Below are 20450 nucleotides of genomic sequence, written 5' to 3' on the forward strand. Positions count from 1 at the left end.
GTTTCTTCTAGTTTCCAATTTAGTTTGGAAGATGAACTCAGATGGCTTATTCCAAACATCAAAAGCACTGCTGGAAAAAAGAATGCAGCTCCTTTGATAATAATTGGGATGGGGTGGCTAGCATTATGTATTTTTCATCTGTCTGACAGTGATCATCTTTGCAGGCAACAAAGTCCAGCACAAGGAGGAAGCAGGTAAGAAAGAACATTCACCTTTCTAGTCAAAGAGCACTGGAGCAGTAGAATGTCCCAGCAACCTACCTGCCAGAGGGTCCTACTAAGGACAGAGCCCTGAAGAGAATCCAAGGATATCACAAGACGATCAGGCCATGAATAAACTCAGTGGCCATCCCTCAGTCCCACACACACAGACAAACACACAGGTTTTCAGACTGACAGATTTATTACCATGATTTAGTAAAATCTTTCAGTTTGTCAGCCACTGCTACATGGACGCTTTTTCTTAAATAACACTCAGCACAATTTTGCATATAGCAGCTTCAAAATAAACCAGATACAAGGCTGAGATTGATATCTGCTTATTTAGCCTCAATAGATCTGCCCACATTGAGAAAATTATTTTTAACAACTGTTTTCTAAAACGACAAAAACATTATCCTCACATACGATGTTACTGCATTGGCAAATATTAAAAAAAGACTACTGCAACTTACTTTAGGATTTCATATTTCTAATAAAATTAAGTGAATCCACATTTCTTCAGAATTAAATTGAGTAGACATCAATTATATGAAACATCTCTGTTGTCTTGTTTTACTGCTTTTACCTGAGTAGATTTATCTTTCATACATGAAGGGTAGTGTACATGGGGATCACGTGGCCACTGTCCTGTGAGGTAAGGTCCTGTTATTGTGTCCAAAGAAGAAGTTCGCCTTATGGTACCAGAAGTTCTGATTTGCTGGGATTTTGGCCTGTCCACTGTAGAAAACCAGAACAAAATCAACAAAAAAGTCAGGCTAAATTTGATGTGAAATGTTAAAAGCTAGCTATGACACACAATGGCAAGAACACATCAGAAACCTTTGTCTAAATGCCAAGCTGAAAAGAATGCCATCACATCAAAGCAAATACATCAGACAAAAAAGGAAAACAAACAGAAAAGGGAAAATGTAACAGTTACAAAAACCCCAATGCTTAAGGTGTTCATATCTGCAAAGAACTGGGCTACGTATGCTATGTATTTTCATCAGCAAAAAACATCAAGCAAATTTAAATACAGTGATGATGCAACTCAGGAAAGCCAGACATGCAGAAATAGAAAATACAGCATAGCACTTTTTAAGCCAGCTTGCTTAGCTTTCTACATACTAAAATACAAATAATGAGAAAAATTGTGGTTGTTAAGAGGATGCATACCCGATTTATCCTCTTTTCCATATTATTTCATAATTTAAATCAATTCCATATTATTTACAAGATCCCACTGCAGGCCTTAGCAAGCTGAGAGTGTGATTCCATCTTTCCCTCTGACAGAGTGCTGGTCAGAGCAGCTGCCTTGTTTGTTTTTTCACTCATCATTGTGCCTGCAGTCCTCAACTCCTCCCTGTACTTTTCTCGCCATACACCCAGATCATGGAACACTTTTTCTTACATTTCACTTGGAGAGCAAAGTGCAGGGTGATTCACGAGATTGATGTGGGAAAGAACAGAATTTTATGGCATGCCCTCTGGATTATCTTTGTCTGCTTTGTCCTTAGGAAAAATTACTTCATATACTCGTTTTCTAGACTTCATATTAGCCAACCTAAGCCCTACATGGCAGCTACTGTCTGTTCTGCTCACCCCTACTAAAAGAAGTTCACAAGTGAGATAACTTCCAAGTTAATCACGTGCCATACACTAATCTGACCCACCAAAAGCCTACTGACTGCTCAGAACGTGAGAGCAGACCTGCTGGCACACTTCTGAGTCCAAACATGGCCACTGGCCTTCACAAGTATTTTCTATTTGTGTATCACCTAGGACTGATGGATCTCCAAAGGCAGAGTCCATCATCAATGTGATATACAGCATTCAGCACAATTAGGGCATAGCTTGCACTAATACAGTATGGTTATAGTATGATAGATGAAGACACTGTTAAACCAGACCGTTTTAGACAAATATATAGACTTGCTGAAACACTGCATTGGCTACTCATTTTAGGTGAAGGGTTCTAAATAATGCTGTGAATTGGACATGATGTAATGTATCATGTTGACTTTTATATCGTAATTATTCTGACTGCCTTAGCTATAAATCAAATCTCTACCATCTCTAAAAGATCTATCCTTATAGGATTCCAATTGTGACAAATCTGCATTTTAAGAAAGATCCTTGAACTATTAAAAGTAAAGAAATCTGAAATTCAAAACAGAGATAACGAACTTCAAAAATTAAAGTAGTGTTTACATTTGTGCTGAAACACAAGTGTACCTAATAGGTAAAAAGCTACAAAGAATTCTTCCAACCTTCCCTGTCATGCTATGGCACTATGCTACTCTCTCAGCCCAAGTTTTGAAAGTTTCTCAAAAAACACCTTTTAAAACAAGTCAGAAACAACGCACAAGATAATGCTTGAAGATGAGGAAGTAAAGACTAAACTCAAGAAAACACAAGCCCAAAAGACACAACAAAATATATACAACCAGACAATTAGCTAAGGTTTGTAACTTGTTCTACACCCAGAGGAAAGGCAACAGAAATCCCAACATTAATAACTAAAATAATGCCATTAAAACTGAAGAGAAATCAACACCACCAAAAATTACTTGTTTTGTTTTTCCATGGGCATCTTGGAAGTGGACTGAAAGACACTGTCAAGCCTTAAAGATGAGAGAAGAAAAAGTTCAAGATGTGTTTTCCAAAGTCCCTACTATTCCTCAGTGTTTCTCTGAATTAAGCAAATAAACCACTTCTCAACTGCATAAACCAATTCAAGTTAATGCTAAGTGAATGTCACCCCTATTCCACTGCTGTGCTCCTTCCATCTCTTCTGAGATGGATTTAATGCCATCCCTATTCCACCATTGTCTGCTCTCCCTCCATCTCCTTTGAGGTGGCATGCACAGACAGATGTGTGAATCCACCTGGCAAAATAATTCACTGAGTTAAACATAATGAAAACTGAAGTGCACCCCCTAAAGTCATAAACACAGGGTCTTCCCCATTACAGCAGAGCTGGCACAACATAATGGGCAGAAACCACCAGGAGAGCTAGAAGAGCAGCAGCCCTGTGGACTGTTCGATAACAGTTTTTGTTCCTCACCTCTTACTATGTATCATTAGAACATAAAAAATAAAGGAGAAGGGATCTATAAGCATGGCATTTAAAGGAACTTTTGCAAATTAGCATTTGACAAAGTGTCTTGTAGAGTAATGTACTCAAACATCATAGGATGCCCGGGAGAGCATCACTCTACTGGACCCCAACACTGGCAGATCAGATCAGCTTAAGTAGTTTTCTAAATATTAGAACTGCTCTCAGGGTTTATTTCTTAATCTTGCTTTTATCACCTCATCATATGTCTGGCTTCCCACTACTCTAGGAAGCTACTACATAACACTTCCCAAATTTTCATTATCAATGGAATGCTGATGCTACTATAATGAATACCCTTCTCCAGCCCAAATCACTGTCTCTGGTTGGAAACTTCATGCTCCAGTTTTCTCAGAGAATCAAAATAGCTGAAGTGCTTCAACAGCTCCTGAAGATAGCCAACAGACTTCAGCATTCAGAAAGGCTTCAACAATATTAAGAAATCTCTAAAATTACAGACTGATTTTATCCAAGTTTAAGACTAAAACTCATCTGACAACATCCCAAGGGTATGAATGGATTTTACCGCGGCAGTAAGTCAAAGGATTCTGTTGTTTTAGTGACAAGTGAGACATCTCATATGAAACTCAGCCCTACCTCCAGAATAAGCAAACAAGATCACAGCACTTAAGCAGTGTAACATTACCTGAGGAAGTTATCTAGAAATAAGAAAAGCAAAACATATGCTTGCAGCAAGGCAAAATACCTCATGACCACTGCAATTAGCTTGGTTGATTAGAGCATGATGATGATAATAATGCCCAGAGTGTAGGTTTGATCCCTGCATGGCCGTTCTCTTAGGAGTGGCACTCTATGATCTTTGTGAGTCCCAACTCAGAATATTCTGTGGTTCTATGTGTTACTTAAAGTATGCCACAAGTTTTAATGGCATGTATTTAGGAAAAATTGCTACACTATTCTAGTTAGGAATGTTCCACAAAGTGACACAATGGTCCACCTGAATACTACAGCTGGCAAAATTCGGTGTGATCCTACCTCCCAGCAGGAAAACTAAAATAACCTGCATGAAATCATGATTCTGCATGCTGCATTGAGAGCAAAGAGAATTCTAGTTATACTACCTAGACTGACTGAAAAAAGGTTTATATTTCTCTGACAGCAAAATGTAATTCAGTAAGAGCCTAACACGACAGCTCTTTTGTAAAGGACAGAGGGCTCAAATAAAACCATCTGCTGCAGCTCTAAAATGAAGAGCTTGCATTCCCATCTAGGATAGAGGCAGCTAACCTGCCCATAATCTGAAAGTCACGTTCACAGTCCATTTTTAGCTTAAATAGCTTTGTGCCACATGTGCAAGGAGGAAAATCACCTGCAACAGAACAGCAAGACTGACAGCTAGCATTGGTAGCAGTAAAAAAACTGGTTCAGCTCAAGCCACCAGAACTCATCTGTCAACATATTTTCTTCCCATGTTTCTTCCAACAGTTAGCAAATCCAGTTCAAATTTGGCCAGAACTTTTCCACTCGTGTACTCGCATACAACTGATTTTAAAGGACTAAAATTATCCTGAGAATCTCAGATAACACAGACTCCTCTCAAACTGAGTGAAAAACATGAAATAAAAATAAAATTCATTCTTCTCCAAAACCAGAAGTATTGTCATCTCACTTTTGATGTCAGCTAATTGTGACACTATCCTGCCAAAAGGTTAGACAATATTCTTGCAGTAATTTCTTAATTTCTTTTCTCGAAACTTCTTTAACTTAAACTATTAACCTGAGACCATGAAATATCAGTAATTAATTCCCCAATAATTTTCATGAGATGTTGTTTCTCTTCAGTTTAGTTGCTAGCACCCTGCACAACCTTCAGGTCACAAGCTACTCACGAAATGAGTCCCAAGCTTAGGATTCATCCATTCCTGAAGAATTTCAGATTTTATCTAGGAAATAAATACTAACTTCAAAAGAATTTTCTCCAAAAATACTCTTGGGAAGACTCACTATGATGGATATCCCAGTCTGCTTAAGACTCTTTTCAAGAGCCACAAAGTCAGAGTTCAAATATTCTGGCCCAAAGGATATTCAGAGACTGTGTATACCACCATAAATTAGTATCAGATATTTCTAGGACATTGCTATCAGATCTGACAAGAAGTCCCTGTGTGAGTGCTTCTCAAATAATGAATTATGTGAGAATGCAGTCTAGGAAATCAAAAACTAGAAATGGAAAGCTGAATATTGAGGAATGGTGACCAACAGTGAATGATGCCTGGCATCACTTAAGTCACATTTCCCAGAGCAGCTACTGATGACTGTCCTACACCTAATTAAAAGTCCCCTCTCCTGCTACACCTTGTAAAAGCATGAAAAAGGGATACCTTTGCTCTTGCTTACTTTGGACAGTGATTCCCTGAGTACCATAAAAGCAGACTTCTGGATTCAAGAGGATTCTGTTTCTGAAGAGTCTGGTCAAGGGAAGTTTTTTTTGTTTTTCTGCTTGCTTTTTAAGCACGTATATAGTGACACTGATATCTGAATGTGTATCTGATTGGTCTCTCCTGCTCTGATTATGTAGGTAGATGGTCAAACTGGTGTGTGTTTAATTTGCAGAACTTGTCTCTATGACTTTGCCAGGAAAAAGACTGAATAATGGGGATTTAGAGGCCACTCTAAAAAAATATTTCAATCTTCATTCTCAAGAAGGCTTTTCTCTTGTAATTGGAGCCAAAATCTCTCATGAAAAAGATTAACAAGGGATTTGGGGTCCCCTGAAGTTCTACTCCAGAGAAGTAAAGAGATCTATTGGCTCAAAAGACATTTCCCAGTTGCCAGGGACTGACGGACTTGTTTCGGCCCAAATCTGCTAAATGGCTGCATGACTGCATTAACTGTTCAGAAAGGTGAAGAGCAACAAAGAGCATGCTGTTTGCCATGTACTGCTCATACAAAATAACAAAAAATATTATTTTAAATATGATCTTTAAAAAACCCACAACACCCTTTTTTATGTAACTGAAAAGAAAAAACATGAAATTACTGCACTCTTCCTTCACAATTTCAAATTAAATAGCCTAATCTCTTTAATAGCTTAAAACAAAACAAAACACTAGCATTTTCAAACATTTAAAAGGCAAATTGCTACCAAAACAATAATTCTAAGGGAATATAAGAAGAGAGTCTTTTCAAGTTACCTTCCGATACATCTCTGAAGTACTTTACACTTCAACTCTTTAAAACCTGTTTTCATTATGTGCAGCACACTGGTTTTGGTTCAGTTGTATCAACTTCAGAAATTATCCCCAGTTTCGATCTTTAAAAATCACAAGAGAGAATGACTAAAAATGAAGAGGGCTGACATTCTGAAGTTACTACCCAAAAGAGACAGACAAAATCCACTTTAACTTCCTCTCATCATGCTAACTGAAGGGAAAAATAAAGGCAGCAAAGAGCAGCATCATAATCTAACCAAGGCTCCAACAACCAAAACCGAACAAGCACAAAGCAGGCTACTTCTTGAGAGTGAAGATTTTTTCAGAGATCCAGGTCCATGAATCATATGCTTCCTACATCCAGAATTCTTCAGGGAGGAAAAAAAAAACAAACAAGAGGGGAGCCATCTTCCACACAGATCATTTTACAGTCTGGTAGCCAGGGCCAATTTGGTTTTGTACCTGACAAAGCTTATGAGAATTCAGACTGAACTGCAAGAAACACAAGTCTATCAAGACAGGAGATCACCTGTACTGGGAAAACAACATGAGACAAAACCAGCTTGTTCCTTCAAAGGAAAATTGTACACGCACACTGACCCACAGTATGGGATTTAGGAATCAACTACACTGAGTTATCTTTTTCAGGTATCACTAAGTCATCTGAAAAGGGAAGAGATCTTCTGGTTAGTCACTGAATCCAACCCATAGGTTAAGGCATTTCCTTCCATAATGGAGGTTTCATGCAAGACTCTCAAGGACACCTAGCCACAGGATGGCACAGTGGCAGGGCTAGTATGGACACCAGGGGAAGTAGAACACACAGATGAATTTTTAGGCATAATTCACTGGACCTGCAGCTGACTGAAAGCCCTGGTTGCCTATGCATGTATGTTGAAGCAAGGTCTCTGCCTCATGTCCCTTATTCCCCCCAGCCAGAGGTACAGGTAAAACGTGACTATGAATGTATTTCAGAAGTCAGATTTTGTCCACAGCAAAACTCCCCTGTTTAAAATCAACATTATCCTTAGAGATCAAACATAGAAAGAAGGCTCTAATCTCTGTAAGAAAAGTAAACAAGCCATATGGCAGAAAGTTTCAGCCTGCTAAAGCTAAACTATTCTTCTAACAAGGATTACTGTTGGCATGCATAGGACCTGTAGGATTTCACGGCACAAAAGCCTGCTTTGTTCAACAGATGTAACCTACACACTTGGACTCCTCTAACAGAATGACATGTAGGTAAAAGCACTAATTCCAAACCTTCAGATTTTTATGCATTTCACGTTTTTAGAATATATTTTTCTTTGTACGATTATTACTTCAAATTTAAATACTACACAAATACCTAAACTTAGTATGATTCAATAAAGTGTTTGTACTATAAAGTTAAGACAAATTTGATTGGAGCTCAGCAGCTAAGTACTTGGGAAAAAGCACACTGAAACAACCATCCATTAACTGCTGGACACTTAAGCAGATACAGAGAATTTCCTTCCTTTTAGTTCATTAATTTAGAACTGCTGAATCATCTATTCTGTGCATCCAATATTGAGAACCAAACTGGGAACCAAGAACAGCACTAAAGCTTGGGGTTCTTGGGGTCAATATAAACACATGCAGTTGATTCAGTAACTGAAGAACAGTTTTTTCAAATATATTTGATGACTCTGAAGGGATTTTTTTGTTGTTGTTGTTATAAAGACAATACTTAAAATTTAACAAGATGTAGAAAGTGAGGGTTTTGTAAACCTTTAATTCTTCTTTCCATCAAAATGCAGCTGGACATAATAATGAATAAAATTAATCAGAAGGCACAACTCACCATTTCCATAATCAAAATTCACAAAGAACTGTAATCAATGCACAGAGGCTATACAATGCCATCATAATGATCACCAATTATTAGAGATAGAAAGCATTCTCCTAGCTAGAGCAAATTATACTAAACAACAATAACATATTTTTCTGGGAAAAAAATTTGAAAATAGAAATGTAAAACCAGATTAAAACTGATTGCCTAAATGAGAGTGCTCAACTTTGATGATTAAATAAATTATCTTTTCATTATCAGTTAAGACACAGAAACAAAGACTAGAAACAACTTCCTAAATCTGGAGCCCACTTCGCAGCTATCACTGACAAAACACAAAATCACTTCAAAACAGAGTACAGTCAGTCTTACAGCAGCTATTTGTCATCACAACTCCTGTTGGGAAAAAAAACCAGGAACTTTTCCTGATGGTTTCAGGCCTTCTTACAGTTTAATAGATAAATATTTACACTGTCAATCCAATCCACCCGCTCATTCCCTTCCTTGCTCACCTGGATTCTGACAAAGCAACTGTATTTTTATTCAGATTTTTTTAGAATCACACAGTTCAACTCCTAACCTGTGAGTCCTTCTCTGAGTCAACTCCACTTTGACTTTACCTTTCTTGAACTGCAGAGCATGAAAAGAGTGTGCAATACACCATTTAACGCCTCAGCAGCCCCTGTGTGGCCAAGTGCTCTTCATATAAGACCAGACTTGTGCCCAGAAGTCTTTCAGTTACTTTATGCTGGCAGTTCAGAGATCTCACCATCACCCAACTCCACCCTCCAAAATTTCCAAATGAGATGCTCCTCCTCCGAGGAAAAGATACTCTGATCAAGTACAACCCCACATACATTAACTTCTACTTTTTACTTTTAAATCTAATTTTTTAAACTTATTACTTCAATTCCCACGGCTCTTAAACTCTTCTTGCATGATCTTCTTGTGTACTAATTAAACCACTCAATATTCATCAATGGTTTCATCACCCTAATTTCAAAATTTGCCTACACGGATAAGATCTACTTCCCGTCTAGGAGATCAGTTTTCTTATCACAATGACCAGGTTAGCATGACAACACTTGGAAAGCTCATTTTGCACTTTAACATTTCTCCCTGGTTTCCACCATCCCTTACAATTTCTTCTGAAGTTCCACCAGTAGTTCTCCATACTTTAGAACTGGACACAACATTTTTAAAACATCAGCATTGCTATACTCAGGAAGTATCTATTCTCTAATGATGTCACTTCTACTAACAAGACTGCCTCAGAAATGTGAAGGTAAATGTCAATTTCTGAATAGGCTTTTCTAGAATCCTGCAATGGAGATCTCTGAATTGACTTTGCTGAAATATGCAATCTGTATTTACCACAGTCTTGGTAATTCCTAATTCCAAATTATCCTTATCCCTTACAATTCAGGGTTTTTTTATCTTTCTGGGTTAAAAATCACTATTCTTATGGAAAGTGATTCCTTAGACTTTTTTCTGGTGAGTGCAAAGCACTGAATAAATATCTGTGCTATTTCCTCTAAGACTGTAGCTACTATTACTTGGAGCTGACTTTGAAACCATACATTCTAGCAGATCAGTCTCAGATCTTTTTTTCTTCGTACCAAATGGTTACAAGTTTTTCCTCATTTTTCAATCTGCGTGTTTCTATTATCTCTCTTAAAGCACACAAAGTCCAAGCCTGTTCATGTTTTAACAATCCTCAGCTAAGGTTCACCTTTTGATTGGTAACATGACATTCTTTCCTCAGTTCTTCCTGCTGTTTCTTGCAGGTGCTCTGCTTATTCCTAGCAGCCTTTTCGAGGTAAGTGTCCATGCAATCAGATCATATCCTTGAACTTTTCTGATGTCTGAAAGACTCCAATAGTATTAATATTTTTCATTAAACAGTTTCTCTATTACTCAAGGCAGAGCAACCCTGTTTAGGCAAATTTTCAAACGACTTCCTTCTGAAATCCAAAACTTTACTCCAGATGCATGAGTTTTAAACAAACCTCTATGTAGGATTTTCTTCTTCTGCTGTATATGCATGCAAATTTACATGACTAAACGAAGGCTAGATCTAACATTTCTTTCATGTACAGTGTCAGCACACCCATTTCTTCTGCTTCTCCAAAATTTTAAGTTGTTACAATTGGTAATTCCTATCATCAATGTGGCCACTCTAATTTTCTACTATAAATCTTGCAGTCAAAAGATCTCCCTGTATGATTCAACTTCATATTAAAGGCTATACACACCACTAAAGAAAAATCATGCCCCTCCAATCATCTGAATAGCCTAGTTCATTCTTTGGAAGAAATACAGGTAGATCGATACAACAGATTTACAACATATTTTAAATAATATATGGACTGCACACTTTGCTAAACAACTTGTTTTGAAAGAATGAGCCTCTCCCTCTACAGCAATACCAAAGTTTATTTGGATCTTCCACACGGACAATATCCTACACTGAGTATGTGTCTGCAGTCAGTTCCTTGTATGGATGTTTCTCAAATACACATTACTTTTAAACATACATGACTTAATCACATTTGTGCCCATGAGAAATTTTTCTCTTCCAAATTAGGCCTTTTCCTTGCTCCCTTTGGAAAGAACAGAAAGTATTTCAAATGTATTCTATGGTTTCTTTGTGTGTGAAGAAAACATTGCAAAGATAATTATTCCAGGCAGGTTACCAGGTATAACAAAGGAGCCACTGAAGGTGAAATAGCAGAGGAATCATAGAGTATGAGAGAAAGGAAGTGTGGTACTCCACTGTCAATTGCCACAATTAAGCAAACACAGCTATCAGTTAAGAATGAAGATTTTAAGACCTTGGACAGAAATTTACTTCTGTGAAGACAGCTTCTCCTTTAACCTGGCAGCTTCCCAGCTACTGTGTAAACCTAAGTCTCATTCTGCATTCTTCAGCAGTTAGCTGGTATTTTTAGAGTCACACTGGTCAAAGTCTGTTCCGGGACACAGCGTAAATCTGGGTTTAACTTTCAGCGAGCAGCTCAACTCTTTATTGCTTTGAAAAGCAGAAAGTTAAGATACCACATATAACAAAGACTTAGAATAATATATGTTGAACATGGAGGTGTAACACCTAGCTCACGGAGTCAAAGCCGCAAAGCCACTTGGCTTTCATAATGTACTTTCCAGGGCTCCAGATTCCAGAAAGACTGACTAGCTGACACTCAGCATTGAACTGGTCTCCATGTGTGAGCACTGGACTCACCAAACCTTTCCAGAGCACAGACAGCACCACTAAGGCACCTACTACAGCCACCACCATCTTCTAGTCCTACTGGGCTAGGGAGCACTGCCATGGCATGCAGAAGGAGTGGTACTGGGATCATGTTTAATATCTACAGAAATTCACAGCTCTTGTAGAGCTGGCTTCTCTGTGCTGTCTCTCTGTAGCCTGAGTTATGGGAACACAGCACAAAATTTTCAAGGTTTATGCAGCAACATTTCCGATCCAGCATGGATACAGCACTTCATCTAAGAAAAGCAACTGCACTGTTGTCCCTGAGAGCTACATGTTCACAAACCTGGGACTGTATATTTGCACTTAGGCAATCTGCTCCCTGATAGCCAACTTCTGACTTCATGGCATAATTTGAAGTGGGTTTGTATTTACAGACTACAATTAATTGAATTAGCAAGTAATTGAACACTGAGTAACAAATCTCATTTCCTGGTAAGAACACGTTATTTCCAAATGATAGTTTGGTCTCCAAATGCTGACAAATATCAAACAATTATTACAGTTTACAGTTCTGATTTTTTTTTTCTTTTTGTACTGCAGCCTAAGCACCTATATTAAAATATTTGGGTTTTCTTTCCTAACTATGAAGAATTTTAAAACATGTAACAGACACCCAGCTAATCCAGCTAGCCAACCTTTACTAATTTTTTCTGGAGAACTCCAGAATAGGCATTGCACATCAAAACACCTGAGATTAAAAGGCACATAATAAAACAATACCCACATTGCCATACATTTAATCAGTTCACAACTGAGTAACTACTGTTACACAAAACATTTATAAAAGACAGATTTATACTTATTATATAACATTAAAATTAATTTAGCTACAGAAATTCATTTCAAATTCAAGTATGAATGTCAGTCATCTTGCAATGACCTGACAATCAGAAATAAGTATTAATTCCTGAAGTTCAGAAATGTGTTTACAACACTGCTTGATGCCTGGTGCTAAGGGCATAGGAAAGGAGGCTGAGGCCTTCTCCAAACAGGTGACTAGCATCGTTCAAGGAATGAGATACTTAAATTACTATTCTTTTTTAGGCTATATTTCAGCAGATTGAGAAGAAAATATTCTAGAGAGTATATTAGATTATTCAAACACCATGACAGAACTACTACCTATTGCTCTTGTGAGCAAAATACAAGACACTTTCTTACAAGACACTTTCTTCCTAAAGAGGAAATGATGCGTAGTTTTGGTAAAACTAGTTTCAAGTTGTGCAAAATAAACAGCATGGGAGAACCAATGCTGTTATTCACTCATGTGAGAACAACATCCATTGCAAACAGCTACTCCTCAATTTAACACCAGCAACAGTGAAAGTCAAGTCCTATAAACACCAACATCAGTGGCATCATTTATCACTGGGGCATATGCAACACTAAATAAGGAAGCTTAACCATACAGTACTTTGCATTAAGGTTTCAAAACTCAAGCTCGTAACATTTCATGACCTCCTGGAAAGTACATACAATCTGCAAAGCAACAATATCTAATATGGAAAGCTAATTAAGAGATCTACTACTACAAAAAATTAAAACTTCCCATCACAACCATCTTTACTGACCTAAAACAAACTGTTTAGGTTAATCCCCCATTTACAAGTTTTTTATGCAGAAAACTGTTATAGCTTGAGTGCAGACACTCACACCTTCTGGGTGCTTTTTCTCCCTGTCAGAGAAAAGTAACCTAACAGGGTGAATAGTTTGGCAGGAATCAGCAGCAGCAGCAGCTAGGAAGTGCATATACCAAAGGAGAAAGGAGGAGAGGTGAAATGAACACACCCAGGGCACAGATGGTATTGTAGGGCCTGAGACAGCAGGCTGAGTGAGGGCACTCCTCAACACAGCCACACCTGGGCTGCCTGTGCTTCCTTCCGAGACAGACTTCCAGGAGCTACACTCCTTCCTCTGTCCTACTAACACTGTGGAGACATTGTGGGAGCAGAGTTACCACCAGCAATCCAAGGGGGCCATGTGACAGAACAGCTCTGGTCCTAAGCCCAGACTCACAAAGCTGGGAGAGCAGGGAAGAGTTCTTGAGAGTGCAGGTTCTTCAGTTTCAGCCGCAGATAAAGGCTTCCATGGACACCATCTCAGCCTCAGGAAGGTAAGAACCAGAGAGGCCGACTCGCCATTCCAAAGGATCACCATTACACACTGGGTCACGATACTCTGTGTGCTATCCATACTGCACAAGTCTCTGATCCCTTTCTGCACCTCAGCATTTCACCTCCAACTCAAAACTAGCTGTATGGTAGGGATGAGCTTCAGAGTCATATCAGATGGAAAAAAATTAAAGCATAACTGAAAGACTATCTAATTTTGGGGAAGTGAATATACATTCAAAATTGTTATGAATTGTCAGAATTTGATTATTAAGCACAAACACCCATTTTCCTTCACTGTGATCTCCAGTGCTCTACATTTTGCAATTACCCAAACCTTAAAAATGGTGATACAAAGGAAAAGGTCATAATCTCAGGCTGACAAGTTGCTGTGATGTATTCCAACGATGAGATGTAAACAATATTTTACTTGCCTAAAATGCCTTAAGCCATTGTTTAAGCACTACAAAAGGAGGCAGCACTGAAAGACTAACATAAACATCCATTTAAATACTAACACTAAAGCAAGATGATGATCATTGACAGTTAAATACTTGAGCACAATTTTCCAGTTATGTATGTTTAATACAGGGTCATTTTTTTAATCAATAAAAGATACTTATTAAAAAATGCTAGTTGATGTTTAAACTCTACTATTTTAACAACTTCCCAAGAACATATGTGAAATCCATGAAGAACTACCTATTTTGTCAAGTGCTGGCAGCACTGTTCTCTACTGAAGTAACTGCCAACTGATTTAAACAGGAGCTTTCATTTTTCACTGCAGGTTAAAAAAAACATTATCTTCTTCAGATGAAGATAATTAATCAATGGGTAAAGTCACATTTAAAATGTATTGTAGATATTCACTTGTACTGAAACACAGAGGACCATATACTCTATTTCCAATACATTTTGCATAGTTTCGACTACTGCTTTCAAGTCTAGACTTAACTGAAACTTCAGAATTACTGCATCAGTTATTTTTATGGTTTTTTTCATAATGATATAGAGTAGTAGCACAAAACCCATTTTAAAAATAACTGGCTTTCCACTGTGAATTTTTGCAATATAGCAGTCTAGACTTGGTGAACACTGACTTTTTTGTAAGATTCTAAGATACATTCCACTGACCTACCCTCCCTGCATTTTAAAATACATTTTAAGAACCTCCATTCACCCCACCACCATGGGAAAGAAAACAACAAAACACAGAAACCATGAATTTCAGAAACCAAACTTCAGTATTTGCCACTATTTTACTATGCACAGATGTTGGCAAGTAACTTCAGTTTGGCCATATGTAACACACAAATACTTGCTTATATCCAAAGAATAAGAATTAAAGGTGAAGTAGTGATTTAAAACAGGTCTAATCATACACTTTTTAAGTTAGTTTTTTTTTTCCATGAAACAGGGAGGTTCTGTCTTCAAAGCTAATGCCTTGCTACGGCACTATTCAAGATCAACAGAGAAAATACCTTCCCATTTTTTCTTCCTACAGTTTAATACCTGAAAGAAGCTCAGTAATTTGTTTTATAAAGCATTATTTATGACAGACATTTAATACACCATTCTCATTTACAGTCATGTTAAGACATGTAGCTAAAAAGGCTCTGAGTTCAGGACAACTGGATCAAATTTAGCCAGGGTCTTTTATGTCATCATATTATATTCCAATGAAAGCTATTTCGGGAAGCGAGAGGGACAAAGCTGGAGCAAAACTGTTTTGGCCATACAATTATGGGAATACTGCATTATTCAGCGACCAGGAAATAGGAAGCGTCACAAAAATTACTTCCTTACCTACATTTGCTAGAAATAAAGGCAAGATCTTCTTGGTCTCTGGTATAAATGCTTATGATGCCAAAATATTGGATGGTTTGAATCCAGGATATTAAAATAGTTCTACCTTTTGAAGTACAAATTTTGGATGTTGTTTTAATATTGATATCCCTTACAAGTCTAGAGATCAACAATATTGTTTGTTTTACTCCACTCCTAATTCCACTAGCCTAAAACCAGATATATATATACTTCTTACACTGAACTGGGTTATGCAGTTGTTTTGCATCCTTTGTAATTCCTTTCTCTCACTCATGTTGGCAAATCTTCAGGAGTTATTTTGGGAAGTAAAAGACACTGGGAACCTTTAACAGCCAAACTGGTCACAGTATTTTTCATATGTCCTTAAAACGAACGTTTATCTTTAATATTTGGAAATGGAATTGCAAAAAAGTTTGTTCTATAAAATGTGTAAATGAAAGTTAGAAAAATATGAGGCATAATATTACAGTACCACTAGAGAGAGTTAAAACTAAAATCAAAGCATTTGGTGAGAGCAGTGTTGATTTTGAATCATAGAAGTAATTTACACCCTACCTGTATACAAAATATTAATGTATCATGAAAAAAGGAAACTAAACAGGAAATCCACTCTCATATTTATACAAGCTACTTTACATAACAGCAGACACTGTTGATTTTATCCAGGTAAGGCAAGGAGGAAAACAAGTTGCTTTTTTCTTTAAAAGATGTGTCCACAGGCAAAGAGCAAATTTTATTTGACATGTACAAGGGTTTGGCTTTTTGGACTATTACCAGAATATCCTTTGTCATAAACCACACAGCTTCAGATTCTGTTGACATTACTTTTATGCACTCAGAGATCTAACAGATATATTCCCTCTAAGAAAACCACGTGTTGTTACATTCAACCAGACACTTTTTCCACGGCCAGCTCTCCAAAACATGAACACACACTACAAAAAATATCTACTAGTAAGGAATAAACACATTTCAAGAAGAGGAAAGGTGTAGACTTGCACATTGCAGATTTATCCTATGATATCAGGTTTTCCCCTCTTATTCCCTCTTTTTTAAACACCTTAAAAATATATGTCTAACATTCATGATTTCTCACCCATTCAGCAACAGTACTAACCAAATACTGCTACTGGCATTGATGGCTTCCTAACAACTAAAAGTCCTCAAATTTGCTTGAAAGAAAATATCATATTATTGAAAGTTTCAGTCCTAAAAACACAGGGTGTTGCTACAGAATAAAAACCTTGACAGTATAGTAGAAAGAAGGGGTAGAAAACATGATGGTGGGAGAAAAAACAGACCCTGCTGCTTTCATTCATGTAGTAGTGATGTCAGTGCCTGCAGTGGTAGTTGCTCTGACCTGTAGAGGCTCAAAGCTGGAGTGTTTGCACAGAAATCTCCTTCATAAAGGAACCTCTAGCAAATCACTAAAATATCCACACAAAATGGCTTAGCAGGATAGCCAGTTCAAGGCATCTATACTGAAAAAGGCTAAAAGTAGGCGAGGAAGGGACAGGTGTCTTAAGAGAATAACATCTATCCATGAGAATCATAAGCAGTTTCCAGAACAAGCATATTTGTGAAACAATCCAAGTCAGACTGCAGAGCCAAAGACAAACACATCTCCTGCACTGGTGAGAAAAACAACAGGATTAAACCTAGAGCCTAAGCTCACATTTTACAGCAGTGGGAAATGGCTTTGAAAAACTGACAAAAAAACTTTTAATCAAGCCACTTCCCCAAGACTTGCATACTGATAACAACTATAAAGAGCTGGAGTAGCACTGTTTAACAAGCCACAGCAAAATGGTCCATGTCTGAATATGGAACATTTAATTTTTTTTTTCAAGTCCTCCATTATTACTGCAGTAGTCCTCCAGCTCAGTAATCAAATTTCTATATACTATTATCACCACACAGACTACAAACATGTTTTTAGTGTCCACACGTCATTTACTAAAATGCTGAGAACAAGCAGAGAAACAAAGACAAAATACTGTCCCATGGCATGGAACTATATTCCAAATTGTGTAAAAACACCTCTAGCTTTGGGGGGGTGGAGGGGCAAACGAAGGGGAGGTTTGGTAACCTTTTTTCATTTGCAAGACTGAAGAAATAGAGTATCTTATTACTCTCGCCTGCTAGAAAATGGTGCCTGTATTTCAGTAAAATAAAGCTGTTGACGTGTGCAATTGTGGTCATTATTAGGGCGATCACGTTGTTTTCATTCATTCATTCAGGATTTGCTAAAGGATGTCAGCTTCTGCAGCAGCAGCTGGCTTGACCTGGAGGAGGGGGAATGAATTCTTTGCAGTGCATACAGATTACAGGGTGCATTTCTCGACGGACCGTTTATGATTTTATACACAGCACTCATTAAACCAAATCAAGCTCTGTGACGCAGTTCACCAGGAGGCAAGCTCAAACAAGTCTAATGACAGAAAAGTCATTCAGTACTAATTTATAGTCTGATTTATTAAGGCTAAAATAGCCCACAGATGAAGAAGACTGAAACCACTTTCTAAAATTAAAATCTCCCCTCCAACAAAAAATATCATACACATTAATGAAGTACTTCACAGCTTTTCAGTATTTTTGTGGCTTGCAGGTAACTGCCCGTATTCCTTACTCTCCAATACACCTTAAGCGTAGGCTTTATACACTGCACCACTACAATGTTTTCCTCTGGGTTCCCATAATTAAATAATTTACTGCTCATCATCAGCATTATCACTACTCATACACCCAGATCCTTTGGTTTTTCCTAGTTTCCCATCAGCATTTTCCAAAGGTTTAGGAGGCAAAAGGGAAATCGACATTTAGTGCTCCATACAGTCAGAAAAATATGATCTTTAAAATTTTAAATAGGGCTTGAATGAATCAAAACCACAGAAGCTCAAGTTCCATTTTCAAGCACGCAAAACCCTCTGCAGAAATAGACTCTTTTTGAAAAATACATTACAAAGTATCTCTGACCAGATTATAACACAATCAATTAGGTCATCTGCATAAGCAGATGCATAGGGCAAATTAACTCAATTTGTAACTGGCAGTGACATTTTGCTCATTTGTAAAATGCTGCCCCACTGTAGGACAATTCTGATGACAGATCTGCCCAAGTTACAAATACTACAGACAGCAAGGGTTTACTACACATAAAAACTGAAGAGGAAAGAAGGTAAGATTCCACTGCTACAACACACGCTGGCATCCAACACAGACCACAATTTGCCACAGAAATCACACACAGTTAAAACTTATGGAAGGGACAGAAAAAGCAAGTGGTATCGAACCACAGAATGCATTCCCAGAAAGGGATGATGTGTGATACCTGATAGCTACAGCAGGACAACATAAAAAGTGAATTTAGTCCAATTCATTCAACTGCTCAAGTGATGGGGGAAGGCACAAGGGAGTGGGGGAGGTAAAATGGCCACTGCCACTTTAACACATTCAGTAATTTAACAGACAATCTGACAGGGGTTAAGTTGGACTTGCTGGGAATCAATTTTACATTTTAAACTTTACAGGCCTATTTTGGCTACACGGGGGTTGGTTTGTAGTGGATTTTGTCTGGTTGAGGTTTTTTTACAGTCCCAAGGATTCAGTACTAAGTATCACAAAGGACAGAGTTGTTTTTAAGCACCTCAATATGGGAATTTTCTTGTTTTGGAGCCTGTGCTTGGAAACATCACATCTTTTAACCTATGATCTTACAAAAATGCAAGTCTTTTAGGAAACCGAGCTCGGCAGAAAGGAAGAGCATTTGAGGCTTGGTTTTAACACACACTTCAGAACTGGGTTGTGACACCCCAGATATAAATCTACCTCATTATCACCCCTACTAGATAGTTACAGCTGGAGACAGAGAAGCGGGTTAATTTTAGGCTCGTTTCCCTGTTGCACAGCTCCGCTGCCAGAGCCTGAGGCCAAGGGTAGAAGCGACAGGAGCAGCTCCATCGGAGCCCCCGCTGCTCCTCCGCCCGGGGGGGGGGGGGGAGCGCGCGACCCGCCGCCGGCCCCGGGCTCGCCCCCGTGCCGCTCCTCCCAAGGCCGGCGCGGGGGTGTTTTTCCTAGGCAGGATTCTCACCTTGCCCGAGACGAGGATGACATTTCAGGCGTCGCCTGCCCCCATCGCGGGGCAGGGCGGCGGGACGAAGCGCTTTCCCCCCCGCTTCCTGGCAAAGCAAAACCGGGCACGACACCTGCCTCAGGGGCGGGGGATTTAAGGCTCACCTCATTTTCTGAGGCTAAGTAGCTTGTTGAGGTATTTCTATGGAAAATGTAGCCACAGCTCTAATATCTCCAAGGTTAGTGCTTCTACCGAGATGTGGTGGATTGACCATATCTGGATGTCAGGTGTTCACCAAGCCATTCTCACTCCCCTCCTCAAGTGAACAGGGAATTTAAAATAGAAAGACCCATAGGTTGAGATAAGGACAGGAAGACATCACTCACTGATTACTGTCATAGGCAAAACAGACTTGGACAAAATTAATTGAATTTACTGCTAATCAAATTAGAGTAGAATAATGAGAAACAAACCCAAATCTTAAAAGCACCTTCCTCCTATTCCTCCTTCCTGTGGAAGGGGGTAACAGCGGGCCTGTTAGCTAAAGGAGGGAGAAGAAGTCAAGAAGTAAGAAGAAGCTGATAAGGAGCTCTCTCCAAGGCTGTAACCAAGGAGATCGAGAGAAGAAAGATAAGAGAATCTTGCAGCTGGATGTGAAGTCACTATAACTCTTCACCAATAGTATTATGTTGATTTATTGTGGCCAATAGTTAGCATAGAAGAAGTATAAACAATTGAAAAGTGTATAAAAGTTAGCCATGTTCAGAAATAAAGTGTTGCCAACTGAGACTGTCTGAGGTCTCTGCTTTGTGTCGCGACCGCCTCAACAGCGACAACCTGGCTGTGGCATTTGGGAGGAAAA

The 20450-nt window shown here is 38.4% G+C and overlaps 1 protein-coding gene across 1 annotated transcript in view; it reads right to left on the bottom strand.

Annotated features, from left to right (window-relative positions):
- GLCCI1 (glucocorticoid induced 1) overlaps positions 1–19862 on the bottom strand; it is a 53043-nt gene extending 33181 nt beyond the window's left edge. Inside the window, exons 1-3 of the mRNA XM_014312119.2 lie at positions 19841–19862; positions 19607–19747; positions 787–938 (exon numbers count right to left, since the gene is read on the bottom strand). Of these exons, the coding sequence (XP_014167594.2) occupies positions 787–938; positions 19607–19747; positions 19841–19862 (315 nt within the window). The remainder of the gene's footprint in view (positions 1–786; positions 939–19606; positions 19748–19840) is intronic.
- Positions 19863–20450: the final 588 nt, after the last annotated feature.

Source organism: Geospiza fortis, unplaced genomic scaffold, assembly GCF_000277835.1.
Source record: "Geospiza fortis unplaced genomic scaffold, GeoFor_1.0 scaffold138, whole genome shotgun sequence".
NCBI lineage: Eukaryota > Metazoa > Chordata > Aves > Passeriformes > Thraupidae > Geospiza > Geospiza fortis.